Source organism: Stigmatopora nigra, chromosome 3 (genome assembly GCF_051989575.1).
Source record: "Stigmatopora nigra isolate UIUO_SnigA chromosome 3, RoL_Snig_1.1, whole genome shotgun sequence".
NCBI classification, from domain to species: domain Eukaryota; kingdom Metazoa; phylum Chordata; class Actinopteri; order Syngnathiformes; family Syngnathidae; genus Stigmatopora; species Stigmatopora nigra.
In genome coordinates, this window is record NC_135510.1 from 1,030,607 (window position 1) to 1,053,683 (window position 23,077).

Below are 23,077 nucleotides of genomic sequence, written 5' to 3' on the forward strand. Positions count from 1 at the left end.
TAGTTCTTATATGACTTTATTATGGGTTAACAGAAAGTGATCAAATCTACTCGGTCAAAAATATACATACAGCAACACGCAATTTTGGTGACTTAGAAAGTTGTGTCAGTGAAATGAGCTTCATAACATAGCCTCTTAGCTTGTGAAGGATTGAGTGACCACAGCTGGTCACTTCTCTGAGGCCATTTGAATATGGCTCATTAGATGCAAACGCTACAATGGGAAAGTCAAAGGAGCTCAGATGGATCTGAAAAAGCACTTGGAGCCATTTCAAAGCAGCTGCAGGTCCCAAGAGCAACAGAGCAAACAATTGTTTGTAAGTATTAAGTGCATGGCACTGTTTTGTCACTGCCACGATCAGGAAGAAAATGCAAGCTATCACCTGCTGAGAGAAAATTGGTCAGGAGGATAAAGATTCAACCGAGAATCACCAAAAAGCAGATCTGCCAAGAATTACAAGCTACTGGAACACAGGTGCCAGTGTCCACAGTCAAGTGTGTTTTGCATCTCCATGGACTGAGAGGCTGCCCTGCAAGAAGGAAGCCCGTGCTCCAAAAGCGGCACCTTAAGGCTCGACTGAAGTGGCAATGGAATGGCTAAATCAGGCTAGAATTAAGGTATTTTAATAGCCTTCCCAAAGTCCTGACTTAAACCCCATTGAGAACTTGTGGACAATGCTGAAGAAACAAGTCCGCGTCAGAAAGCCATCAAATTTAACTGGACTGCACCAATTTTGTCAAGAGGAGTCGTCAAAGATTCAACCAGAAGCTTGCCAGAAGCTTATGGATGCTACCAAAAGCGCCTAATTGGAGTGAAAATGGCCAAGGGACATGTTACCAAATATTAGCGCTGCTGTTTGTATATTTTTGACCCAGCAGATTTGATCCCTTTTTTTCTGTTCACCAATAATAAAGTCATAAAAGAAACCAACTTCATGAATGTTTTTGTGACAAAGAAGTATCTGTTCCAATCACTCTATCAGAGAAAAATCAGACTTGTAGAAATAACTGGAAATTCAAGAGAGCCCTGACATTATGTTCTTCACAAGTGTATGTAAACCTTTGACCACAATTGTATGTATATTCCAAACCTCCAAAAGTGGGAAATTGCATTGTGTTCAAATACTAATGTTCCTCACTGTGTCATATAATGTTGAGATTGTTTGTTGTTTCTTTAACAAACATTTTGTGTGTTTGTCAGCGGGCAGCTCCCCAGAAAACGAGTTATGCTACACCAATGCAGTGTTCGCCCACTGGCAAGGTGCAGATATTTTGTTTTCTTTCTCCCCACAAAAAAAGAGTAAGATCTTTGAGATAATTCAATAACTTCTATTTCGTCATAAATAGGGTGAACCAGTGACCCCACCTTTTCGAAGAACCTCAGGCCCCTCCCACCGCAGACACGTGCGCACCATCCAGGAAGTGCGGACTACTGTCACACGGATAATTACAGATGTTTATTTTGAGGATGGCAAAGAGGTGGATCGCAAAGTCACTGAGGTATGATTTAATGTTTTCTTTATCCCTTTGTAGTAAAATTGGTGGCATGCAGAGTCACTGATACATAGTAAAATTCGGGATGGATATTGTTTTATGTTTCTGTATTTTTTTTTTTTACCGTTCCGGTGTTTAAGTGGGTTTTGTTGTGATACTTAAAGTAGGTGTGGGTAGTATAACAAAATTGTTATTTAAAAAAAAAAAAAAAACATCAGTCGATATCGATAATTATATTACCTGATCTTCCGTCTTGCAAATTTGAAATTTCCAATTGCTGTAAATAAATTGTTATTCAATTATGAAAGTAGCTACAATACCTTACTTTTGAAAAAGATCATGTGAAATATGTAATGAATAAAACCTGCAGAAATGTTGACTGGGCAATTTGAAACAAATAAAATAATCAATTCAAGTCTTCATCACTATGGGCAAGCAGACAATTGGAAGCCTCACAAAAAGAAGCTATGTAAATTTACCTCGCGTTAAAAAAATAATGACGTGGGATGAACTTAACCCAAGTTAACAAGTTTTACATTTTTGGAATGTTTTCATAACATTTGCATAAAAGGGAGAAACTCCTTGTTATTAAGTAAGGAAATAATTACATGCCTTCTTCAAATGAAGAGAGTGCCTTGAAATGGGTTAACGAAATTTTAAATCAGCCTGCTGTTTGTCCAAAGTATGTAATAGGCTTTTGGGAAAAAAATGTAATCCATTCTGTGTCTTTAGAAGAGGATATGGTACGGTGCTGACAAGGTTCAGTCTATTGTTTTATCTCTGTGTGCCTCATGTGCGTCCATAAGTACAGATAAAGTACACGACAGGGAATTAACATTTGGATCTTTTGGTGGGCAGGCTCGATGATGTCCTGCATCTCTTAATCGCTCTGCACCACCCGTTCCACTTTAGAGTCAGCCTTTAAAAATGCAAAATATATGTTTAAATATATTAATAAACAACTCCATAAAAAACATTCACATGGCATAAGTTCCAACATTATATTGACCAAATGTATAGGCATACATCACTACCATATCTGCCACATCTGATCTTTGTTAACAACTTAGACCATATAATTTAAAATGTTGGTGTGTGGCTTAACATCCATCCAGGTTTTTCTACAACCAATCACATACAATTTGTAGACTGTATTTGTAAGGAGTGTCTCGATCATCATTTGTTGAGGCTTCTGATATTTACACGCGAGTAGGAATATGTCTATAATTGTTAGTTGTTGTTGTAGTTGCTCAGAAATATACAGTGTTCCCTCGGTTATCGCGGTTAATGGGGACCGGGACCACCCGCGATAAGTGAATTTCCGCGAAGTAGGGATTCCCCTTCAAAAATGCTTAATTTGAATTTAATCCAATTTTTTTTAAAAATTTTTACCCCCTGTATACAGTACACCATATATAATACAGGTAGAGAGAGTGAAATTCATGTTATAACAAAAAAAACTGTAAAATATGTTGTTTCACTGTAATTTATTATTATTTTTTTTTTCCAAAAAATATCGGCGAAGCTATGAATCCGCGATAGCTGAATCGCGAAGTAGCGAGGGAACACTGTATTGATTACATGTTATATTTCTATAGTAGTCAATGCACTGTCATCTCGTCTTCCTCTGTGCCTAATCCATTAAATACCATACAACGTAGTTGGTTAAGTAAACAGACCCTGCTGCAGAGACGTACACTTAAGAACATGGACACAGATACATTCATACATTTTAGAACATCCGAACAAACTGGCACACATGTACCCATACACTGTGGACATTGTCATCTGTGTTGTAATAGAGGAGACAGTCAAACAAGGAGGCTTTCGTCCTACCCAGTCAAACTAGTAGTATTTATGCAATTTCCCAGGCCAATAGATTAGTTTTATGTTAAATACTGGAATTTTGGGTGCTGCTAAGACATCTAATCACCCATTCCACACATCCCAATGTTTAAAATCTTAAATGAACTTTGTGATTAGGAGAGCGAGGATCCAGTTGTGGACTGTCACGTGTTGGATGGCGACATTTCTCCGTGCCGCACAATCAGCAGCTCCCTAACTTCTGGTGACCTTGGTGACATTAGCTCCTTGTCATCCAAGGCCTCCAGCTTGCAACAAAGTTCTGGAGGAGCGAGTAGCACCAATGCAGGTCTATCCAGGCCAGAGTTCATCATGCCGCCCAGCCGAAGCACTAAATCTTTCAGGTACTGCTTCATCTCTGATCTGTGCATGGGCTTCTTGACTTTCTCTTGCATGTAGGTTCGGTGAAAAAAAACATCTGCTTTTCCTGTGTCCCTTGTTCTCCTTACCTGACTAACACACTAATCTCTAAACTATTCACTGAACACTCCTGTATTAGCCACAGGTTGCATCTGGCATTAATTCTGGGTCGCTCATAATTTGAGTAACCTTATATTGGCGCCTGCGCAACCTTACTTTCTCCACCCGTCCCCTCTGTGTTCTCTGCAGTCCCAAAAAGGGAGGCGGGCAAAAACGGAAGGGTCAGAAGGACCAAAAGGCAGGGTCAGTGGTCACAAAAGACAGTGGTAATGGTAGTCTTGAGTCTGGAGATTTATCTCCACGCACCTCAGGAGGACGGGCAAAACGTGGACGGCCCTCGTCCAGGTGAGTCCTCCCACCCAGAGGCTTGCCACGTATATTAGGTTAAAAATTCAAATGAGGGCATCTGCATGTAATCTATCACTGCACTTTTCTTATTTCCACTAACGTTCTTTACATGAGATGGTATTTTACGTTGTCAGTTTTCAACTTGGGTTTGAGCAACTTTTCCGATTTTTACAGGGGTAGAGGTGCTAGTTCACTTATGCGGCTCGGTGCTCAAGATCAGCCCATGTCCTCCTCAGAGGATGAAACTTATACCCATGTATTACCTCCACGTGTGCCGGTCATCCCCACGGATACTGAGCTCCCATGCCACTCCAAGTCATCCCCAGCGGAACCAAGCCCTGCTGCCGGGAGCTTTGTGGGACTTCGAGTGGTGGCCAAGTGGTTTTCCAATGGCTACTTCTACTCTGGCCGCATAATCAAGGATCCTGGGGAGGGGAGATTCCGCCTGCGCTTTGATGATGGCTATGAGTGTGAGGTGGCAGGAAAAGATATCCTGCTGTGTGATCCCATTCCATTGGAGACTGAGGTCACTGCTTTAGTGGAAGATGAATTCTTCAGCATAGGTAAGTAAATACAGGCGCTCCCCTAATTACAAACGAGTTAGGTTCCGAGCGCTTGTTCATAAGATGAAAGTGTTCAAATTGAAGTTGATTCAGTGCTGTATTCTGTACTATAATTTATGTTTAAGGTTTATATAAGCGCATTTGTATGTTTAAGGCTTGTATAAGTAACCAGCATTGGATTGTACTGAAAATAACATTTAATAAAATAGAGAGAATACATACTGTATACATACGTACTAATCGAACAATTGCTGTAGCAGGCTTTTCAAAAATTTGATGAACTGACTAAATAAATGACAAGGTCAAAGGAACTTTTCTATCAATATTAAGAAATATATTGAGGAGTCTTACATCTTATGTTGATGCCTGTTATTGAATGTACAGTTCAATCAGAGGAGCCGGATTGAAATAAAATGTTGCAACAACAAAGCCCTTAACTCAACAAGCAGCTGTGACAGGTTGTTTGTATTAGAGCATGACACAGCAGGCAAAGGCACCAGAAGAAAGGTGTGGCTGGATCTGAGCGGAAATAATCCAGTTTTAAATTTAATTTTTCATATGGGCTCGTCGGGTTAAAAAGGGATGATACGATAGCCAAATGTCCGAATATGGACGCTGATAATCGGTTGATCTATATTACCGACACGTAAAAAGTCTACCATGATAGTAATCATACACGTGTTGGGAGTCTATGTTGGTACATTTTTTTTTTCTTATCAGCTTCTATCATTCTTGCATTATACTCGATTAAACATTATTGCGAGATATGTTATAAGCTTCATGTTGTGTTACTGATCAATAGTTCCAGAGTCCTAAAATGCAAAACACCCCACTTTAAACAAAGCAAGTCATTCTGTTAGTGCTCTACGGAATCGGATAATGCTAATCTATTCCTCTTTGTGTTCTTAGGTGTTATCAAGGGTTACAAAACAGAAGGTCAAGACCTCTTCTATAGCGTAGAGAAAGATGGTGAAAGGCAGTGGTATAACAGGACATCAGTTATCCTCTCCCTTGAACAGGGAAACAAACTGAGAGAGCACCACAGTATTGGTCCTTATGAACCTTCCACACTGCTGGCCAAGGCCTCTGACATCAGCCTAGGTAAGTGCAATTAGCACATACATACGTTGCAACCAGAGGTGGGTTACATGGCATTACATTTACTTGAGTAACTTTTTTTTTAGAAAACTGAACTTCAGAGAGTAGTTTTGGCACATTATACTTTCACTTATTTGGGTGTGCGAAGAATAAATTAGAACCAATAAAAACTTTACAATAATATCCTGTTTTTTTTGCTGTTTCAGAGGGCGGGAACAAATTAATTTGTATTTAGTCCATTTTCATGGGAAAAGTTCATTTGAGATACGAGTGCATCTCAAGGTATAACTGTATACGTACATTAAAAAATAAAAATTAATAGCATTTGCTCCATTCTTCACTAATTGTGGATGCGACATAGCACAAGACAAAAGAAAATACGTCACCAAAACGAGCAGCGAGTCTGCAGTAACCTTTTAAGAACTGGGCATATTTTGTCTTGTTTTTGCACGCCATTGATGTTACCTTTGTACAAACTTGTTTACAAATTGATCATTTTTTTTCTACGACAACCTGACTTACATGTCCAAACTGTTTTTTTCTTCTAAATATATCAACATTTTGGGCCCCTAAAGCTACATAAAAAGTCTTAATCTTATTGGTCAATAGTTTTTGCCCATTTTGCCCACCAAACATGCTCGACAAACGGTTTTGAAGCTTGATAATATTTATTCAACTTATAAACAAAGTATGGAAAAAATGAAGTTTTATATTTATTATTACCCAAAATAAACAGCAGGTATGATCACGCATGTTTTTGGCCTTCATTCATATTATTGCCACCACATGTCAGTCAAAAAACAGTGCCAAAGACAATGACGCAACTAGGTCACCCATTTCCAAGTTGTTGTAATATTCAAATGTAGTTTCCCAACAATTTCCAAATTTGCTTGCACACTCTAATTAAATCCGGAGGATCCAAATGCAATGGAAATGAATAAAAAGAATAATGACAACTTGCAAATGTTCACCATTGGTACACAAATTTGAGTTGGTTCTCTCTTTGTACTGACACTTTGTGTGTTCTTTTAATGACACAAACATTTTCACTGCGCAGATAATTTGGTGGAGGGCAAAAGGCGCCGCAGAGTAGCCTCCACTGGCTTGAACGTTCTTAACCACAGTTCCTCCAGCAGCCCGGGCCCCTCCACGAAGAGAAGGCTCAGGAGCTTCGAGAACGAGAGCTCACCGGCCAAAAGAAGCCGAAGGGTTTCTGCTGCCAGAGCGGGTACGAAGGCCCATTCACCAAAAACATGAGTCCATGATGATTTGCCATGTTTTTAATGTTATTTTTTAGCAAGCACTTTTAAAGCAATGTTTTATTATTTCTGCCTATTTGTATCCATTTTTAACTTTGCACTGCTGAGTACTTTTGAAATTAAATTTTTAAATGTTTAGTATGATGCTGCTTTTTAATATGATGTCTTGGAAGTGGTAATACATTTTGCTTTTTGCTGAGCATAACCAATGAGGCATCAGTCATATCAAGTGCCAAGTCCTCCCTCCCTGTGCGGCTGCGGAGTCTTAATTGGTAATGAACCAAGCGCCCCCGGTGGTGGTTTAGAGGTGGAGGAAAGATGCACGTCGCTGGTGTGTCTCGTTGCAGTTAACTACAGCCACATTCAATGTTTTTCATCAGATTTGCGCAAACTCTTCACAACCGAGCGGCGACGCTTACCATTAAAACAAATGCACCGTGTGCTCCCACAGGTCAACCAGTCGGCATTTGCAACACGTCTGGCAGCGGCACGGAACTCTCCGTCCAGCCATGCGATCTGACCGAGACTCATGGCCCCATGCCCCAGAATGCATCTCTCTTCATGGGATTCGCCTTCATGCTGACCGTGTCGTCCGAGATCGACCGACTGGGCAATAAGCTTTCCAGTGACAATGAGGAGGAAGGTGAGAGGTGTATTATTCTTCAGCTGCTTTGGGTGGCTGGCTTGACATGTATTGGCTCCATTTTTCCAACTAGATTATGTGCAGACTGGCCCCTTTAACAAAGCGTACACCGAATCTCAGCTACAGGCGGGTGGAGGCTTTGTCCTGCCAGATTTCAATGAAGAACAGGTAAGCGCACAAAAAAAAACCCACAAAAACGTCGCTCATAAATCTTGTTAGAATCTGGCCTGACATCGCTTTGCTTTTGTGTCTAGTGCAAGGCGGCCTACCAGAGTCTACTCGTCGTGGACCAGCATTGCCGTACCAGGAAGTATTTGCTGTGCTTGGCCAGTGGTGTGCCATGTGTCTCCCATCTTTGGGTGCGAGACTGCTGCAAAGACAACAAACTTCTCAACTACAGGAACTATCTACTTCCTGCCGGTTTGGGACCAGATGATGCCATTGTTGAATGGTAATAAATGATTGGACAATTTCTTGCTGTTACAACTAGTGTAACTAAATGCAATTCCGGGTAAAAGAAATGTGAAGTTGGGGCCCGTGGCCCAACAGATTATGCTTCTCATTACCGACACCGAATTGAACCATATTTGCAGCTAGCCTCTTTGTGTATCAAAACTAAGTTACCGATTTAATAAGCAGCTGTGACAGGTCGTTTATGTTGGCCAGGTTGTCGGCAGCACATGAAGATCCTTATGATAGTTAATAATCAGATGAACGTGCAAGCTGTGAGTATTGCGTTGGGAAAACGAGATCTTAGTCGAAATAAGCCAGTTTTAAATTGATATCTTCATATCGTCCGGTCGCATTATAGAAAATTTGAAGTACTTATAGATGTCAAATTTCCAAATGCACAGTCAATTCGCTCACAAGACAAAGCTGCTCTTCTGGGTGATACTATCCGTCCATAATGTGATGGTGCGCTGCCAATCAGCTCGAAAAATAAAGCTAAACCTCTTGGCAGTATCATGAGTTGATTGTAATGGGTCCTCATTGTTGCTTTCATGTGTTAATCTCATGCCAGGAACCAATCATGTGCCTTGTATGCGTGCCCTTATCCACTAATCTTGTTAGGCTTGCCTTTCAGCGCAATGTTCTCGCTCGCCACTCAAAATTAAAAGTGTTTTTTAAAACCTGCAATGCCCTATTAAATGCGATATTTTTTTCCTTCAGGCACCCCCGCTGCAGTCCTTTCAAGGACTTGCACTTTTTCCTGGTGTTTGATAAGCCAGTGGAACTTTGGGCCCAGCTTGCCACGATGGGTGGTGCTTCTTCTGTCCGTCATTTTCACGCTGATAAGGATAGCTGCGGTAAGTGCGGAGGGACTACCAAAATTTCTTTTTACCACGTGTCTAACATTTAGTTATTTCCTTTCTCGTGTAGATGTCCCAGCAGGCAAGTTTGATGTTGTCGTCTCTGACCATTCCTGCCCACCAATTGTTGAGAAAAATGTGACATCGCTTGAACTTCCACTGGTGTCTCCTGAGTGGCTCATCCAGAGTGTCATCTGTGGGGAGCGCCTCGGTTTCCAATGCAAGCCTCGCTATCGCCATAACTATTCCTTGACTTTATCGTCCCCATCATCAACGTCGTCATCATAGGCCTGGACGTTCCAACTACCTTTGTGATTTAAAATGTGTTCTCTTGCATGCGTTTACTGTACATAACTTCATTGAGTTTTTAATGGAAGCATTGTGATTCTTGTTTCACTTTCAAGGATTGTTTTATTTTTGGCAACACAACTTCATTCTGTGTTTTTATGGAAGAATAAATTGTGATTCTTGTTTCACTTTAAAGGATTGTGTTGTTTTTGACACAAAAACTTTACATGCAGCAAAGGTTTCCACATAATTATAAAATTACTTTTTAGCTGGAGCAACCGCTAAAGTGGTAGTTGGTACAATAAGCATGGTAATAGGTGGACACAAATTAGTTTGTCAGCTTTCAGTGACAACAGTTTTGCAATTTGAAACTCGGCGAAATGTCTTTTCAGTATATTCATCCATGATAAAAGACTGATGCAATGGAGGTCCAATGACAGCTAACATATAATCCTGTGGTCTTCTCAAACACTAAAAGAAAATAATTTAAAGCTTTATTACATTTTGAACCAAAAAAAAAAACATTACAAGAACCTTTTCACTATGAAAGAAAGATAATGTACATCTTGTAAATGATACTTGAAAAGAACGCATGGCCACATTTGTCTGGAAGTCTTTGTTGGAATGGTGTTTCAACTAAACAAGTGCAACTCACCTGCCCAGAGTTCCTCCGGCTTGGGTGTAGTACTTGTTATAGTCCAGTCGCAGAAGAAGCTGAGCGAGATCTGAGTTGATTTGATGATTCCTCACGCTTGAAAGGATTTTAAACAGAAGTGATGATTGACGTCTGAAACCCTGCGAAAGGTCAACAACCAATGAGGCAAACTTCCCTTAACATTTAGAAGCAGCCAAAAAAATAAACAGCGCACCTTGACTAAAATATCTAGCTGAGCGGATCCCCTCTCATCCAGGGATGCGACACTTTGACTAACCAAAGAGCAGAAGTTATGACAGAGCTCCAGGATCTCATTCAGGCAATGGAAGACCTTAGAATGGAAGCATAATTAAAGATTAAAATAAAAAAATATAAAAAAAATAGCACCAATTGGCTCTTTGCACAAAAACATCTGAGCTTTACAAATAGTTTGTTATTTTCTGGTCAAAAAGGTTTTCCAGAGGCTATGTATACAGGTATTTAGAGCAAATTAGAAATGTTTTCTATGACATACACTAAGGCTGCAAAACAAATATAGGGATAAGGATACTGAAACTGAAAAAGAGTGAGAAGCTAAAGCGCCCAAGAACGGCGGTCTGTGCAAAAATCAGCATTTTAAATTCATACTGGTTTCAGGAGGATGAAGGACTGGGCGAGCAAGTTGCTGAGGAAATGGTCATGGGCAAGTCGGATGCTTTCAAAATCTCTGGTCGAGTTGATCTGTTGAAGCAGCTGAGAGAATTGGGACTCTAACACATCCACCTGGAGACATTTAGAAAAATAAACTCATTTTAGTCTGTGTGATTGATATCAGTCGTTCCTGTGGCTTTTACCTGCAAGTAGTACTGCAAGTTATCAATCAGAAAAGCCATATGGTTACGTAGCCTCCATTTGATTGCGTCCGTCTGGCTGGATTTCAGATGCTTCCTCTGCATTTGCAAAGCCCAGCAGTGCTGGAGCTGTGACTGCACCCGCCGCACACTAAGCAGGTACCTGAACACAACGTTGTATCTAAAGGAATAAACAGGAACACGTGATTTTGAGCAATCAAAAACATATGATCACAACCTGGGAAAGAGACAATGTTCCAACTGGTACTAACTTCTCCAAAACAGCAGGAGTGAAGAGAATGTGCAGAGGCCATTGAACCTTGTAGATAAGGCCCAAAGCTGCCCAGCCAGTGGGGGGCACCTCACGAGGGGAGATATCTTGTGGAGGGCTGGTTCCGTCTCTGGGGACCATCATTTCTACAAATATATTTAAAATGGAAAAGAGGGAGACTTGACATTGGATAACTTTTAACTTGTTGACTGCCATTGACTGCAATAAAAAGAAATAAACCTGAACGCTATTATTTTCAAAGGCAGCAAGTGAGCCAGGTGGAACAATTTAATTGCTGTCTAAGTACAATGGTACCACTACTTATGAAATTGGGTCCAGAACTTGTTTCATAACATGTATTTTTCCTAAAGAGAACAGTATTTTATCCATACTTTAATGTTTTACAACTTTACTTTCAAGACTCGACTTCTTTTTTTCTGTGTCTGTATTCTCATCCTTTTGGTACTCTGACAATAGTATTAGAGATCGCTCCGCCATTCACGCTGAGTGACGGAGAAAAAAAACACTGAAAAAATGCATTGTCCGCCCAGGGCTCGTAGAGATCTGTTATACCCGAAAGAGATGCGGCAAAAATCATAAACAGCCTCCCATGTCTTGACCACCTGGCTTTCTCGTATCTCGAAATTTGTCTCGTATCTAGAGATCATTTGCTCAAAATTGTACTCTTATCTCGAATTGCTCGTATGTCGGGGTGCTCGTATGTCAAGGTACAACTGTATTACCCGATAAACTTGCCAAGGCTTTTTGGAGAGGGCTGGCTTTTGTAAAAGGTAGATTTTCATTATCTGGCTGACAAAGACAAGTTCTACATCTACCATTACATATAATGGCTGCGGGAGAGGACTTTTTCCACCGGGAGAGGGCAGTGTTTCGCCGAGATTCGTGTATAATGCGCCAAACTTTACTTCACTTTTTTTGGTACAAAATTTTGAACGTTATACTCGAATAAATATGGTATATTGGAACAGTAATTTGCATGTCAAAGGATTTCGTAACCTGAAAATGTTGTATGTGCAAGCATTCATAAGTAGAGGTACAACTGTACTCTACTTTCTACTATGATTCTATACATGCAAGTTGTTCAATGGATCTCAGCCAACTAAAAACATCAAGATTTCAACTGTTTTGTTGATTTTGACAACATCTAACCTTTACTGTCTTTGCCTTGGTAGTCAACAGTGAGGTGTAGCAAAGGAAGCAGATTATCATCATCCAGCAACACCTTATGAGCTGCTTGTTGGAAAGCCACATTTACATCTGAGGTACAGAAAATATTAGACATTAAACTCACAGCAGCTTGCCCAAAACTTAAATCTGACATATCTGGTTAGAATTAAAGCGCAGAAATGCAGGCAAATGGGGAGTTCATTTACTCATTTTCTGAACCGCTTTATCGTCACAAGCGGGAGACCTATCCCAGCTGACTTTCGGGCACGAGGCAGGGGACACTAATAGCGTAATGGGCTTTACCATGCTCCGTTACAGCCGTTGGTGGGGTCTTCAACATGTGCTGTGCGAGGTCGATAAAAACCTGGTAGAGCTCACCACGACCAAGCAAATAGAAATCCTTGATGATCTGGAAGTAGAAGAGAGTAAGGTTCAATGTGAACGTGAAAAGTAATGGACATTTCTCAATTATGTTTAATGTGATAATTCTGTATTGATTTTGTCTTACATTCTGAATAAATCTGTGAACACAATTTGGTGTCAAAGGAGAAGAGAATCATACCTTGAGCTGCTCAAGAAGCTCGGACTCCTCCACCATCAGTGTCCAAAGATGCTGAAAAGATGTGGTCCGGTTTAAAGCAAATTTAAGGGAGAAAAATCAGCCAAATGCTGAATATCCTTTAATTTATGTGAGTGGTGCATTATATGACAATGAAAAATGAATTTACCTCTGCCACCGTGCTTCTGATACGATCGATTAAATCTTCGAAATCGACCAGGCTGAAAAGAGCCTGCTGCTTAAGTCTGTGTAAATCAGCAGCAAATGCATCCTCCTGGTGTTTCAATATGGATCCTGAAACAGAAAACAAAAATACTGTTAGTTTTACTCAAACAAAAAAAATAATCACATTTTAGGAAAAGTAAAAGCTAAATTCCCAAAAAGTCCCAAAAAATACACATTTTAAAAAAGAGACTAGTATTTTTTTAAATTTACTAATTTGTTTCAATTAAGTTTTTTTCACTTTTAAAGAAAAAATATTCATAATAAATATATGTATTATCTCAGGAAGTTAATATTTAAAAAGTCTTGGAACCAATTATTTTTGTAAGTAGAGGTACAACTGTAGTATACTATTATAATAGTATGCGACATTATTCATAATATTATTAATAATAGCATTATAATATTAAACTATGAGATGCTTGTTTTACCCTGATGGAATTTATTATCTATATATGTTTCCCTTTAGTGATGTATTTTTTTCCAGTTTGAACCTGTTATCTCTGTTCTCTTTTGATTCTCACTGCATTAAATTTGGTTTCATGTTTTGTTTTGTTTGTGCAGTACCGGTTCTAGAGGGACTGTGGTTGTGGTTTTCGAACATCTGGACAGATTCTCCAACAAAAAGGATCTTCTCTGCCACTCGGATCGGAATGTAAGAGGGCAACATCTCTGCTCGCAAAGAGAACTGCTGGAGAGACGGAGCCAGCATATTCTCCTCTTCTATCAACCTCTGGCGAGGCAAACACAAGACAAAATAAATCATCTTTTCCAAAGCCCAGAAATAGATGCAAGCTTATTTTCTCACCAGGTCTTGAAGTTCTCGCAACTGTTTGCCACTTAGGCCTCCCAGACCGAGATCCTCCTCATCCTCTTCCTGGCATGCAGAAGCTCCTCCTGCACTTGGACCCTGTTTGACAAAAAACTCCTCGCTTTGATCCAACAGTAATCCATGCAGCATCCAGGCGGCAAGTTGCTTGTACATCACACCATGGCAAACTGCAAGAATCCTAAGGAACATAGTTTGACTTTAAAGGTTTATTTTTAGTAAGTTGATGCTGATAATTCACCCAAAGTCTCATGCATCTGTAACAATTCGTGCATCGTGGAGCATTTCGCTCAAATGGGTGTACCCAACAATGTTAACTTTATTTATTGTAGAAATACCATGGCTTACTTTTCCAAAGCCAAGCGTACAGGAGGAAGCCCCCCACAGCTGTGCTTGTACACCGATTCCAGGATCTGACAGCCGTGGATCTGAAGACATTGACCAGATGGTTCCCTGCTTATGTAATCCAATGTTTTTTTCCTACTCTACCTTCATTAATAAATGACTCCAGTCTGCAAGGGATCTTTAACTGCCATGTCGTAACTGGTTTTGTCAAATTGAACGTTTACCTTCTGTGATTTAATAGTCTCAACCACCACCATCATCGAGGGAAAAAGCAACTGGAACTTTGGGTGAAAAAGAAGATCAAGTATAGTATAGGTAACATTCATCAATGTTTTCTCATGTTGCTTAAAGATATTGACACGCCTACCTGATCAAGCTTATAATTCACATGGGATATCGTCAGGTGGGGATCACCGAGGAACTGAAATACATAAACAAGCTCAATTGCTGTGCTCTTTATTCAAAATTAAAATGTTCTTGCAGTTATATTTTACCTCCTGCTCAAGGTCCAGCAGGGCCTGTCTGTATGGTTGCAGCACTGAGTCCAGCCCAGTGCAGAATGCACGCAGGTATATACCATGGAGTCCAGTCTGGCTGGACTGATTTGTGTGATGTTCCTTCAAAGAAAGCATTCAATTTAAAAATAAAAATGAACTGAATATTTATTTTGCCGTATTTTCACGACTATAAGGCGCACTTAAAAGTCTTAAATTTTCTCCAAAATAGACAGTGCGCCTTATAATACAGTGCGCCTTATATATGGAAAAAATGTCATTCATTGGGGGTGCGCCTTATAATGCGGTGCGCCTTATAGTCGTGAAAATACGGTAATTGCAAAAGCAATTTACACATAGGCATATTCAATTAGAACTCACTTGTTGATGCACATGACCAGTGTGTTGCTCAATGAACTCTGTAAAGCGAATAAAATCCGAGCCCAGTTTACAGAGCCTACTGAGGACACCGATCTCACTAGGGTGAAGGAAAGGGAGATCCTGGGAAATCTGCAAGTACAAGAAAAAAAATGTAAAAACGTTCAAAATGCAAAATCAGAATGGAACAAAGATAATTATTGTAGTTCAATTGCTGTAATCAATGTTCACACCATTCACACACAAAATAAATACAGTCATACCTCTACATACGAATGCCTCTAGGTACGAAATGTTCAGGTTACAAAAGCTTTTTGTATGGAAATGCCTTGACATACGAAAACGACGCAAGTTATGAAATCCCCCAAAAAGTAAACCGTTATTCTCATCTCATTTTCTGAATCGCTTTATCCTCACTAGGGTCACGGAGGCTGTTGGAGCCTATCCCAGTTGACTCCAGGCCAGAGGCGGGGGATATCCTGAAGTGCTAGGCTCTGCTCTTCAGTCTCTACATAAATGATCTGCCAAGCGGCTGCCCTTCAAGTGTCACCTGCCAAATGTTTGCCAATGATGCTGTTCTATATGTCCATGCGAAAGACTACCCAGGAATCACTCTTGACTCTGAACTAGCCTTCCAACGACAGATAATAAACGACCGATTATTAATAAGCTAAATAAGATTAAATTCAATTTGTCAAATTTTAGGGTCATTTGAAACAATAACACCAGGGTCAGAGTCATCAGCCTGCAAAACAACACTAAATCCAATTGAAACCATTTATAAGCAGGCTTTGAGAATATTGGACAGGAAGCTAAAAAGGCACAACCATATTAAAGAAACACAAACGCCTGAACTGAAAAATACTGTTGAATGTGCAATTGTGTCCCATTTATTTCTTCGAGAACCGTGGAGTGTTTCTTTTTACCTGCAAACCCGTGCGTTTATTGAATGTGAAAATGGTCCCAGGGTATCCACTCAATGCCAGCAACAATTCGTGAATCATTTTACTTCTAGCTAATAAAATATAAATACAAACATTTACTGCAATCGTGTTTGAAATCCATCAAAACAAACTCCCGCCAGGATCCGTCGCTGGTTTGTGATGTCATATCCTAATTACTGATAGGGCGCCGTTGCAACTACCCTCAATGTTTAATTAAATTATTTCTGTCGAGTTAAAAGAAATTCATCGTGTTCATAACAATATACTTACATTTGTGTACAATTACTTAATTGTATTGCGGCAATATTGAAAACATCTCTTTTCTTAACCTGTTGCGTATACCGCCCTCGTCGGGAATTGTAGTTCTTTGTCGTAAACGTCATCAGTCGGTCATGCAGTAGCTACTAGCAACCTCTCGTAACAGAGAAAGCTGGGTATGTATATGACAAGTTGAAAAAAAGAATAATATGTCTTGCTATCACTAAATATTGGTATGTATTGGCGCAGTTTATTACACTCAGCTCGTCCACATCGTGTAACGTTATCAGTGTAAATGAGTCAAGTCCGTTCAAATACTTTTACGTCGTGAGACTTTAAAAAGGGAAATTAGTCGCAGAACCGTGGTAGTGATGACTAGAAGGTCTATTGTTATCCACCTGGCAATTTGAAAAGAAGATATTCCATTATTTGCATCGCAGGCATGGCCGGGGCGAGGACAGAGGAGGACTTAGTTTCGGAGTACCTGGCCCAGAACCGGGAGGTGGCCCAGTGGGTCGACACTTTGAGAGGCTACTGTGAGAACAACAAACAGTGGGGTGCTCGCAGAGAGTTCATCCTGAGAAACATGGACGCATACCCAACAGTGAAACCTGGAGTCTCCAACAACAGTTTGGACAGACTGCTGTCCCTCTCCATGGCCTGGGCTAACCACGTTTTCCTTGGTTGCAGGTAGTAAAGCAAAGCACAAGGAGAATCGGGACTAGAAATAACCCTCTAAATATCTTCCCCAACCTTTTCTAAGATATCCTGAGGCAGTCATGGACAAGATCAATGAGATGGGCGAAGGAATATTTGTGCGAGACCCCCCAGTTCATAAAACGATGCGGACAGAAAAGTGCAGCACCTCATCAGGTATGGCAGACTTGATTTCCAAATATATTAATAGGCAACATCAGACCTGGACAATCCAGTCCTCGAGGGCCGCTGTGGGTGCAGGTTTTTGTTAGAATCGATCCATCGAAGACAGTTAGTTGAACTATAATTAAATTTCTGCTGAAACAAGAAGCACCTGACTGCAATCCACTGGTTGCATTTGGAAGATATGAGATTGGTGGAAAGGTTTCCTCTTATGGGTTGGAACAAAAACCTGCACCCACTGCGGCCCTTTGTGGAATTAATTGCCCAGGTCTAGTTATTAAGCCATTAAAATGAATAAGTAATACAAATACACTTATTCTCCAACAGAGTCCAATTGTAAGTGGCAGCGGAGTAACCATAAAGTAATGTCTCCACAGAAGTCAGCAGCTTTGTAAAGTCTTTAATCATTTATTTTGGAATTCAAAGAACACCAGCCAGCACCGCAGAAGTATATCGTTCGTGTATAACTTTAATGCGCGCAAGACTTGTTACACTCTTTCACCAGTAGATGTTGGCAAAGTAACATTTACTATTTGTTGGTTATTTTCTGTTTTGCAGTAAGAGAACAACCAATACTGGATGAATTGATTCTTTATGATATTGACCCTAATAATGTGCTTTTGATTCATACAGTATCACGTGCGATTATTTTTCCCTTCAAAGTAACACATTTGTACTCCCTATTAAAATCATGAATATGGAGGTGAAAATTGTGAATTGGGGTGGCTTATATGCGAGAAATAGTCAAATTTAACGATTTAAGGCAATTTTAATGGTGTGGCTTATATGCACGGGCGGCTTATATGTGAGTAAATACTGCACTTTGATTTATTGGTAGGTTTAAAAAGTAAGTTGGTGAAAAGGTATCATCATGTACAACTGATTTATGAAAAAGGACATATGGAACTTTTCATCTTGGGTTGTTTACACGCCCACGGTGTGCCTCATTAAGTGTTTTTTTCCTTTTTCCGCTGCTTTTGTCACAAAGGAGCTACCGATGACAGCTGCACAAAAAGAGCCAGATTGGCTCCTAATGAGCCCGACGGTCGACTGGCTGGGCGAACCTCCGCCCGACCTATGAGTCAGAAGTGTGGGCCACCTCTACAGGCTCCAGCGGAGCACCAGCCTTTCTTCAACCGCCTCTACAAGGCCGTGGCTTGGAAGCTAGTCTCGGCAGGGGGCTTCGGGCCCAACTTGGACCATTTTGAAATCCTTTGCAGCTGCGTGGAGTCCTGCAAACAAACTCTGTCGTGTGTCTTCGTGCCGCTCAAGGACATCGCCGGACTCCCGGCGGGTCGCACACAGAAAGAAGGTCACGTGTGTGAAATCCGTTGCCGCACTGTCTACTTGGGCACCGGCTATGGCCGGGACGAAGCCGCTGCACGAGCCATGGCTTCCAAGGAGGCCTTGAAAATCTTTCAAGGTCGAAAAGTGACAGTGAAGATCGCCAGACGACGTTACAAAGGAAGGGACGTGGAGGATTTATTGTTGCTGGACGAGCAGCCCCGGAATCAAGGCTTCCCTCCAGCGCTCAGCTACCCTTTTCAGGACGAGTGAGTGATCTGGGAATACTTCTTTTTAGCCTGCGCCAACTTGCTAGACTTGAGTCTAGCCAGTGGAGTGCAGGAGAAAGACCTGTGGTTTTGGAGTCCATGGCATTGAGCCACCTCCCGTCTCATATCAGCTTTGGATGTATTTGTGACTTACGATTAATGGGTAAAAGCAAAAAAATAAATACAAAAAAAGTCTCCAAGAGTAAGCAGCTTAACAACAGTTTGTATTGCACTTTTTTTTCAAACCAGGCTGAGCAGTTTTTTTCCCTCTTAACCAGTAAAACATGAAAACAACATGATTTGCTGTCAAAAAGGAGGCTTCCTCAAAGTAGTAGATTTACTTTCTACACAAACCTTTTAGATACGTGACAATAATATGGTTTCATTTAATGGCTTGGGGATACTTTTTTTTCAAACCCTCTTTATTTGCTTAGTTTGTTGAAACTATTCTACATGCTGCTTGTGCAATGTACATTCATAACTGCTGGCTTTTTCCATGCTTTTGTTTTCTTTTGAAATATTACATAGATCTGGGGGAAGGATCCTATTAAAAATGAATAAGATCATTCTTCATTAGTGCTGTATGTAGTTTCAAATTGATTTATTTAATTGAGTCATAAAGGGTAAATGTTGCTATTCTGTGTGAATTGTGTGCTTACTTCTTTCTCCCAGTCTGGACTGAGTAGGATGGTTATAGTAGGAGGCACTGTCGGCACAAGTTCACAGCTGTGATTTTTTTTGTTCCCCCTGTTTTCATTTTGAATAAACATTGGAAGTAAAGTTGTTTTGTGGTTTTAAAAAATCAGTGCTTTCTCAAGAAATATGTCCAGATGTTATTAAATTTTTAAAAATCAGTCTTCTAAAACTGTTTCACAATGCCGCAATTTAAATTGGTAAATACTAGTTTTTAATGGATTTACTCGATTTGAGGAATGGGATTTGGAGGTGATCCCCAAAATAACCACTAGAGAGAAGGATTGCTTGATGGTCTTCATCGTACAGTACAAGAGTTGGGGTTTTCTTTTTTTTAAAAGCTATAATTCCTTCATCGATTTTCCGTACCGCTTATCCTCACAAGGGTCACGTGGTTGCTGGAGCCTACAAAAACTCATGAAAACAAATTGTGCTAAAAAAGAGGTGTCTTTTAACCTGTAATCAATCTCAGCCTTTTTTTTTATATAGTGGCAAGTTCTCAACGTACGTATAGTGTCGTTTATTATATAAACCAGAATAAATCTCATCTGGTTGCATTTTTGTAGTATTTTTCAGATTCTTCATTTGGTAAATGCACTATTTAGCTAGCTCTTCAGATGGTACACACTTGCCACACTTAATAAAAAAAATACTCGTGAATGAATGAAGAAGCGTTATTCATCCATATATAAATAACACCAAGGGCATGTATTTTATATTTTAAAAAAATTAAATTTAAAATACATGTATATATATAACTATTTTTTGGCTAGCCCTTACCTACACCATCAGGTGGCGTCACAGTGTAGTTTTGTGGACTTTGGAGATTTTATTCATGTATTAAGTGCTCCCATGATTAGAATTTCTGCCTGAGGAAATCCGGTCGTGTTGATATATTGAGATGTTTCTCTCAAACATCAATCCAGTGGTAAACAATATTAGTTTGGGGCATTGGTTATTTGTCTCCAGTTCTATGTCCCAATCCATCAAGTCCTTCCTCTTTCATTCACTTGACTCAACCTATGTCTCTGTCAAATTATTTCACACAAATGAGCACCGCTGGCTTGTCAGGATGAAGTGTGTGGAAAAAAGCAATTGAACTTGCAGGCCATCACATTACGATTGGATGGGAGTTCCGCAGGGAATCAGTGACAAATCCTCCGTGTCTGGCTACGCAATTACAAAGATTAACAAGATTGGGGTTTACCAGAACCCAATCAGTGCGGCTGTATATATTAATTCTTTCCTCCTTTCATTTTCTGAACCACTTCATCCTCACAAGGGCCGCGTGGGGTGCTGGAGCCTATCCCAGCTGACTTTGGGCCAGAGACGGGCACACCCTGAATCAGTGGCCACTCACTGGTAGGGTTCAAGGAGACAGGAAACAATTCACACTCATAGTACTTTTTGTACTGACAACATTTCAGAAGGCTGACAGTAAAGACTTCATTTATAATTCCATGACGCACGGAGTTTATGACTTCTTTAAAGCTTCTAATTATAACATCTTGTAATATCACAGTTTTGTTCTGTCTTATCATTTGTGACGATTGGCATTTCTGTGAAATATGCACAACTGTGTGTTTAGTTGACCGCATGAAATCAAATCTTTCTTTAGCTCCACGTGGAACTCCCAAATGGAAACACGCAAACCAAAAAAAAAAGAGGACTAACATTTTGTACTTGTCTCATCTCCATTATTGATGAATGCTGACAGGTTGCAAAGAGAACGCTTGAGTAAGAGGAATCTTTGAGATGTGCTGCCTGCACATGGCTGCTCAGCCTATAAAAACAAGTCTCAAGGTCAACTGGAAAAATTACAAGGCCCACAATTAAAACAGCACGACACAATATTCGATAATCTAACATTGATTATCGTATTTTCTCGCATATAAGATGCCCCCGCGTATGAGCCACACCCTTAAAATTCCCTTCAAATCATTGAATTTTACAATTTCTCGTGTATAAGATGCCCCCCGACTCATAATTGTCACCTCCATATTCATGGTTTTAATTGCGAGTACAAATGTGTTACTTTGAAGGAAAAATCTTAAGAAAAATAACCACATGTGCTATTTCTGAGATACTGTATGAATCAAAAGGTTTGTCTTCTAAATTGCACATTATTTGGGTCAATGTCATAAGGAACATAATATATGCCTGTCTTTGTAAATCTAAAATATTAAATGAGTCACTTATTCATTCTCTGAACCACTCTATCCTCATTAGTGCCGCAGGGGGTGGTGAAGCTTAACTCCACACAGGTGGACTAACCTGGATTTGAACCCAGAAACCTAGGTTTCTGTAAGGCTGACATGCTAACCACTCATACACCAGGCCACTAATATCAATATATTCAAATTGAAAAAAGGAATAATTGTATCTTGACATGCTTTTTTAATGACAGAAATTACAATTGTCTTACCAGAAGTTTAAGATGTTGTGGTTGCCATAATGCTTTTAATGTCGAAATATCTCGAGTCTTTCGACGGTTCATATTACTGCAATAGTTGTCACTTTTGAACAAGAAATACAAATTAAAAAATCAAAGTGGAATCTTGTTTTTTTTCTTCATAATCACAAAAGTACAATCATGCAGCAAAACCGTCAAAATCTTCTTGACTGTGTTCCGAATGAGTGTTGCCTCCATGTCAACAAATTCAAAAAAGAATTCAGTACATCCAGGAAGTGTATCCCTATTGGTCCACTTTTCAATTCTACTAAGACTTCTCCAAGTCTTCGGGTGCAATAATAGCATGAGATAAACATTACGCAGTTATCAAAGCTGATATTTTAACGATCGACCGCAAGGAATTCTAGTTTTTGTGAATACCGACTCCTTCGTTCCTAGTTGTTGTGGATCCATCTTTAATCCAGAAACCCCCACATCCTCACAAGGATGAGCAGTACGGAAGATGAATGAATGAAATTGCATGATAAAAATGTGTTTGCATGTTAATACTTCTAACAGTTTGCCACTGCATAGTTGAAACCAACAACGTACTGAGAGGCTAAGATTCCGGCAGAGGGCATATGATAAAATGAAAAGCAGTAGTCAAGTTTAGTTGACTTTACACTGCAAAAAGTCAGAATATGAAATTGAAAGTGGTTAAGAAGAGGAAGAAAGTAAGTTCCGAAGAATCTAATTCTGGAAGTTCAAACCAGAGGCAGGCTCACCATAACATGTAGCAAGTGGATGAGACGGAAAGGTAAAAGAGAAATCCCTCCATGGAATGATCTTGGGCTAATTAACATGGGATTATGGGGGGCTTTTGGGTGGTAAATATGTTACATTTAAGCTTATGATCTCTGCAAATGAGCATATCTTGTTCAAAGCAGTCTTCATTATTTTTTTTTTCATTTCCTCTTCTATACCGCCCATCTTCGAAAGGGTGGCGGGGTTGTTGGAGCCTAACCCAGCTGTCTTCAGACGAAAAGCACACTACACCCTAGACTGGTCACCAGTCAGTTGCAGGTCATTAGAATGTAAAATTCATTAAAATGTTCTGATCAAAACAACACAATGGTCTACCTAACAGTTGGTCCAAATTTTGGGTCGGATCGGACCTAAAATGCCAATCATTACTTCGGGTTCGGGTTCTCTCGCTGAAAAAAGAAAAAGTATGCTAAAATGTTGTGTTGATACTGAATTAAGGAATACTTGTTACAAAATAAATATTTTGGATAGAGCAGA

At 40.0% G+C, this 23,077-nt stretch overlaps 3 protein-coding genes across 7 annotated transcripts in view; 2 read left to right on the plus strand and 1 right to left on the minus strand.

The window, feature by feature from the left end:
* tp53bp1 (tumor protein p53 binding protein, 1) overlaps window positions 1-9,480 on the plus strand; it is a 22,587-nt gene extending 13,107 nt beyond the window's left edge. For 2 of the 3 annotated variants that reach the window (XM_077712870.1, XM_077712872.1), the window contains exons 16-27: window positions 1,201-1,260; window positions 1,347-1,499; window positions 3,477-3,700; window positions 3,966-4,121; window positions 4,299-4,687; window positions 5,597-5,788; window positions 6,843-7,013; window positions 7,496-7,687; window positions 7,761-7,855; window positions 7,942-8,138; window positions 8,858-8,994; window positions 9,068-9,480. In XM_077712870.1, coding sequence (XP_077568996.1) covers window positions 1,201-1,260; window positions 1,347-1,499; window positions 3,477-3,700; window positions 3,966-4,121; window positions 4,299-4,687; window positions 5,597-5,788; window positions 6,843-7,013; window positions 7,496-7,687; window positions 7,761-7,855; window positions 7,942-8,138; window positions 8,858-8,994; window positions 9,068-9,285 — 2,184 coding nt within the window. In that variant the 3' untranslated portion in view covers window positions 9,286-9,480. The remainder of the gene's footprint in view (window positions 1-1,200; window positions 1,261-1,346; window positions 1,500-3,476; window positions 3,701-3,965; window positions 4,122-4,298; window positions 4,688-5,596; window positions 5,789-6,842; window positions 7,014-7,495; window positions 7,688-7,760; window positions 7,856-7,941; window positions 8,139-8,857; window positions 8,995-9,067) is intronic. The other variant, XM_077712871.1, reaches the window with a different exon arrangement.
* On the minus strand, window positions 9,383-16,162 carry tubgcp4 (tubulin gamma complex component 4). Its single transcript, XM_077712873.1, has 18 exons — window positions 15,983-16,162; window positions 15,060-15,188; window positions 14,679-14,801; window positions 14,552-14,605; window positions 14,409-14,465; window positions 14,188-14,267; window positions 13,819-14,020; window positions 13,578-13,743; window positions 12,958-13,082; window positions 12,792-12,842; window positions 12,533-12,638; window positions 12,212-12,319; window positions 11,043-11,187; window positions 10,774-10,951; window positions 10,568-10,702; window positions 10,155-10,271; window positions 9,941-10,080; window positions 9,383-9,756 (listed from the first exon to the last, which is right to left on the minus strand). The coding sequence occupies exons 1-18, from the start codon at window positions 16,058-16,060 to the stop codon at window positions 9,750-9,752; spliced, it is 2,001 nt and encodes a 666-aa protein (XP_077568999.1). The 5' UTR covers window positions 16,061-16,162; the 3' UTR covers window positions 9,383-9,749.
* A 138-nt stretch (window positions 16,163-16,300) lies between these two features.
* cdkn2aip (CDKN2A interacting protein) lies at window positions 16,301-19,470 on the plus strand. 3 transcript variants are annotated; one of them, XM_077714154.1, is made up of 4 exons: window positions 16,301-16,434; window positions 16,699-16,948; window positions 17,022-17,131; window positions 18,126-19,470. In XM_077714154.1, the coding sequence occupies exons 2-4, from the start codon at window positions 16,701-16,703 to the stop codon at window positions 18,692-18,694; spliced, it is 927 nt and encodes a 308-aa protein (XP_077570280.1). In that variant the 5' UTR covers window positions 16,301-16,434; window positions 16,699-16,700; the 3' UTR covers window positions 18,695-19,470. The 3 variants fall into 3 exon arrangements, with proteins under 3 accessions (XP_077570280.1, XP_077570282.1, XP_077570281.1); XM_077714156.1 differs by having other exon boundaries at window positions 16,400-16,491; XM_077714155.1 differs by lacking the exon at window positions 16,301-16,434 and having other exon boundaries at window positions 16,499-16,948.
* The last annotated feature ends 3,607 nt before the right edge of the window (window positions 19,471-23,077 follow it).

Bases quoted from the DNA above. Each gene is read 5' to 3' on its own strand.
- tubgcp4 (XM_077712873.1), bottom strand. From the start codon at position 16,060: ATGATTCACGAATTGTTGCTGGCATTGAGTGGATACCCTGGGACCATT. The intron at 14,466-14,551 runs GTAGGCGTGTCA...TTTCACCCAAAG, and splicing joins TGAATTATAAGCTTGATCAG to TTCCAGTTGCTTTTTCCCTC. The intron at 10,081-10,154 runs GTGCGCTGTTTA...GACCTTTCGCAG, and splicing joins AGCTAGATATTTTAGTCAAG to GGTTTCAGACGTCAATCATC.
- cdkn2aip (XM_077714154.1), top strand. From the start codon at position 16,701: ATGGCCGGGGCGAGGACAGAGGAGGACTTAGTTTCGGAGTACCTGGCC. The intron at 16,949-17,021 runs GTAGTAAAGCAA...ACCTTTTCTAAG, and splicing joins CACGTTTTCCTTGGTTGCAG to ATATCCTGAGGCAGTCATGG. The intron at 17,132-18,125 runs GTATGGCAGACT...TTTGTCACAAAG, and splicing joins AAAGTGCAGCACCTCATCAG to GAGCTACCGATGACAGCTGC.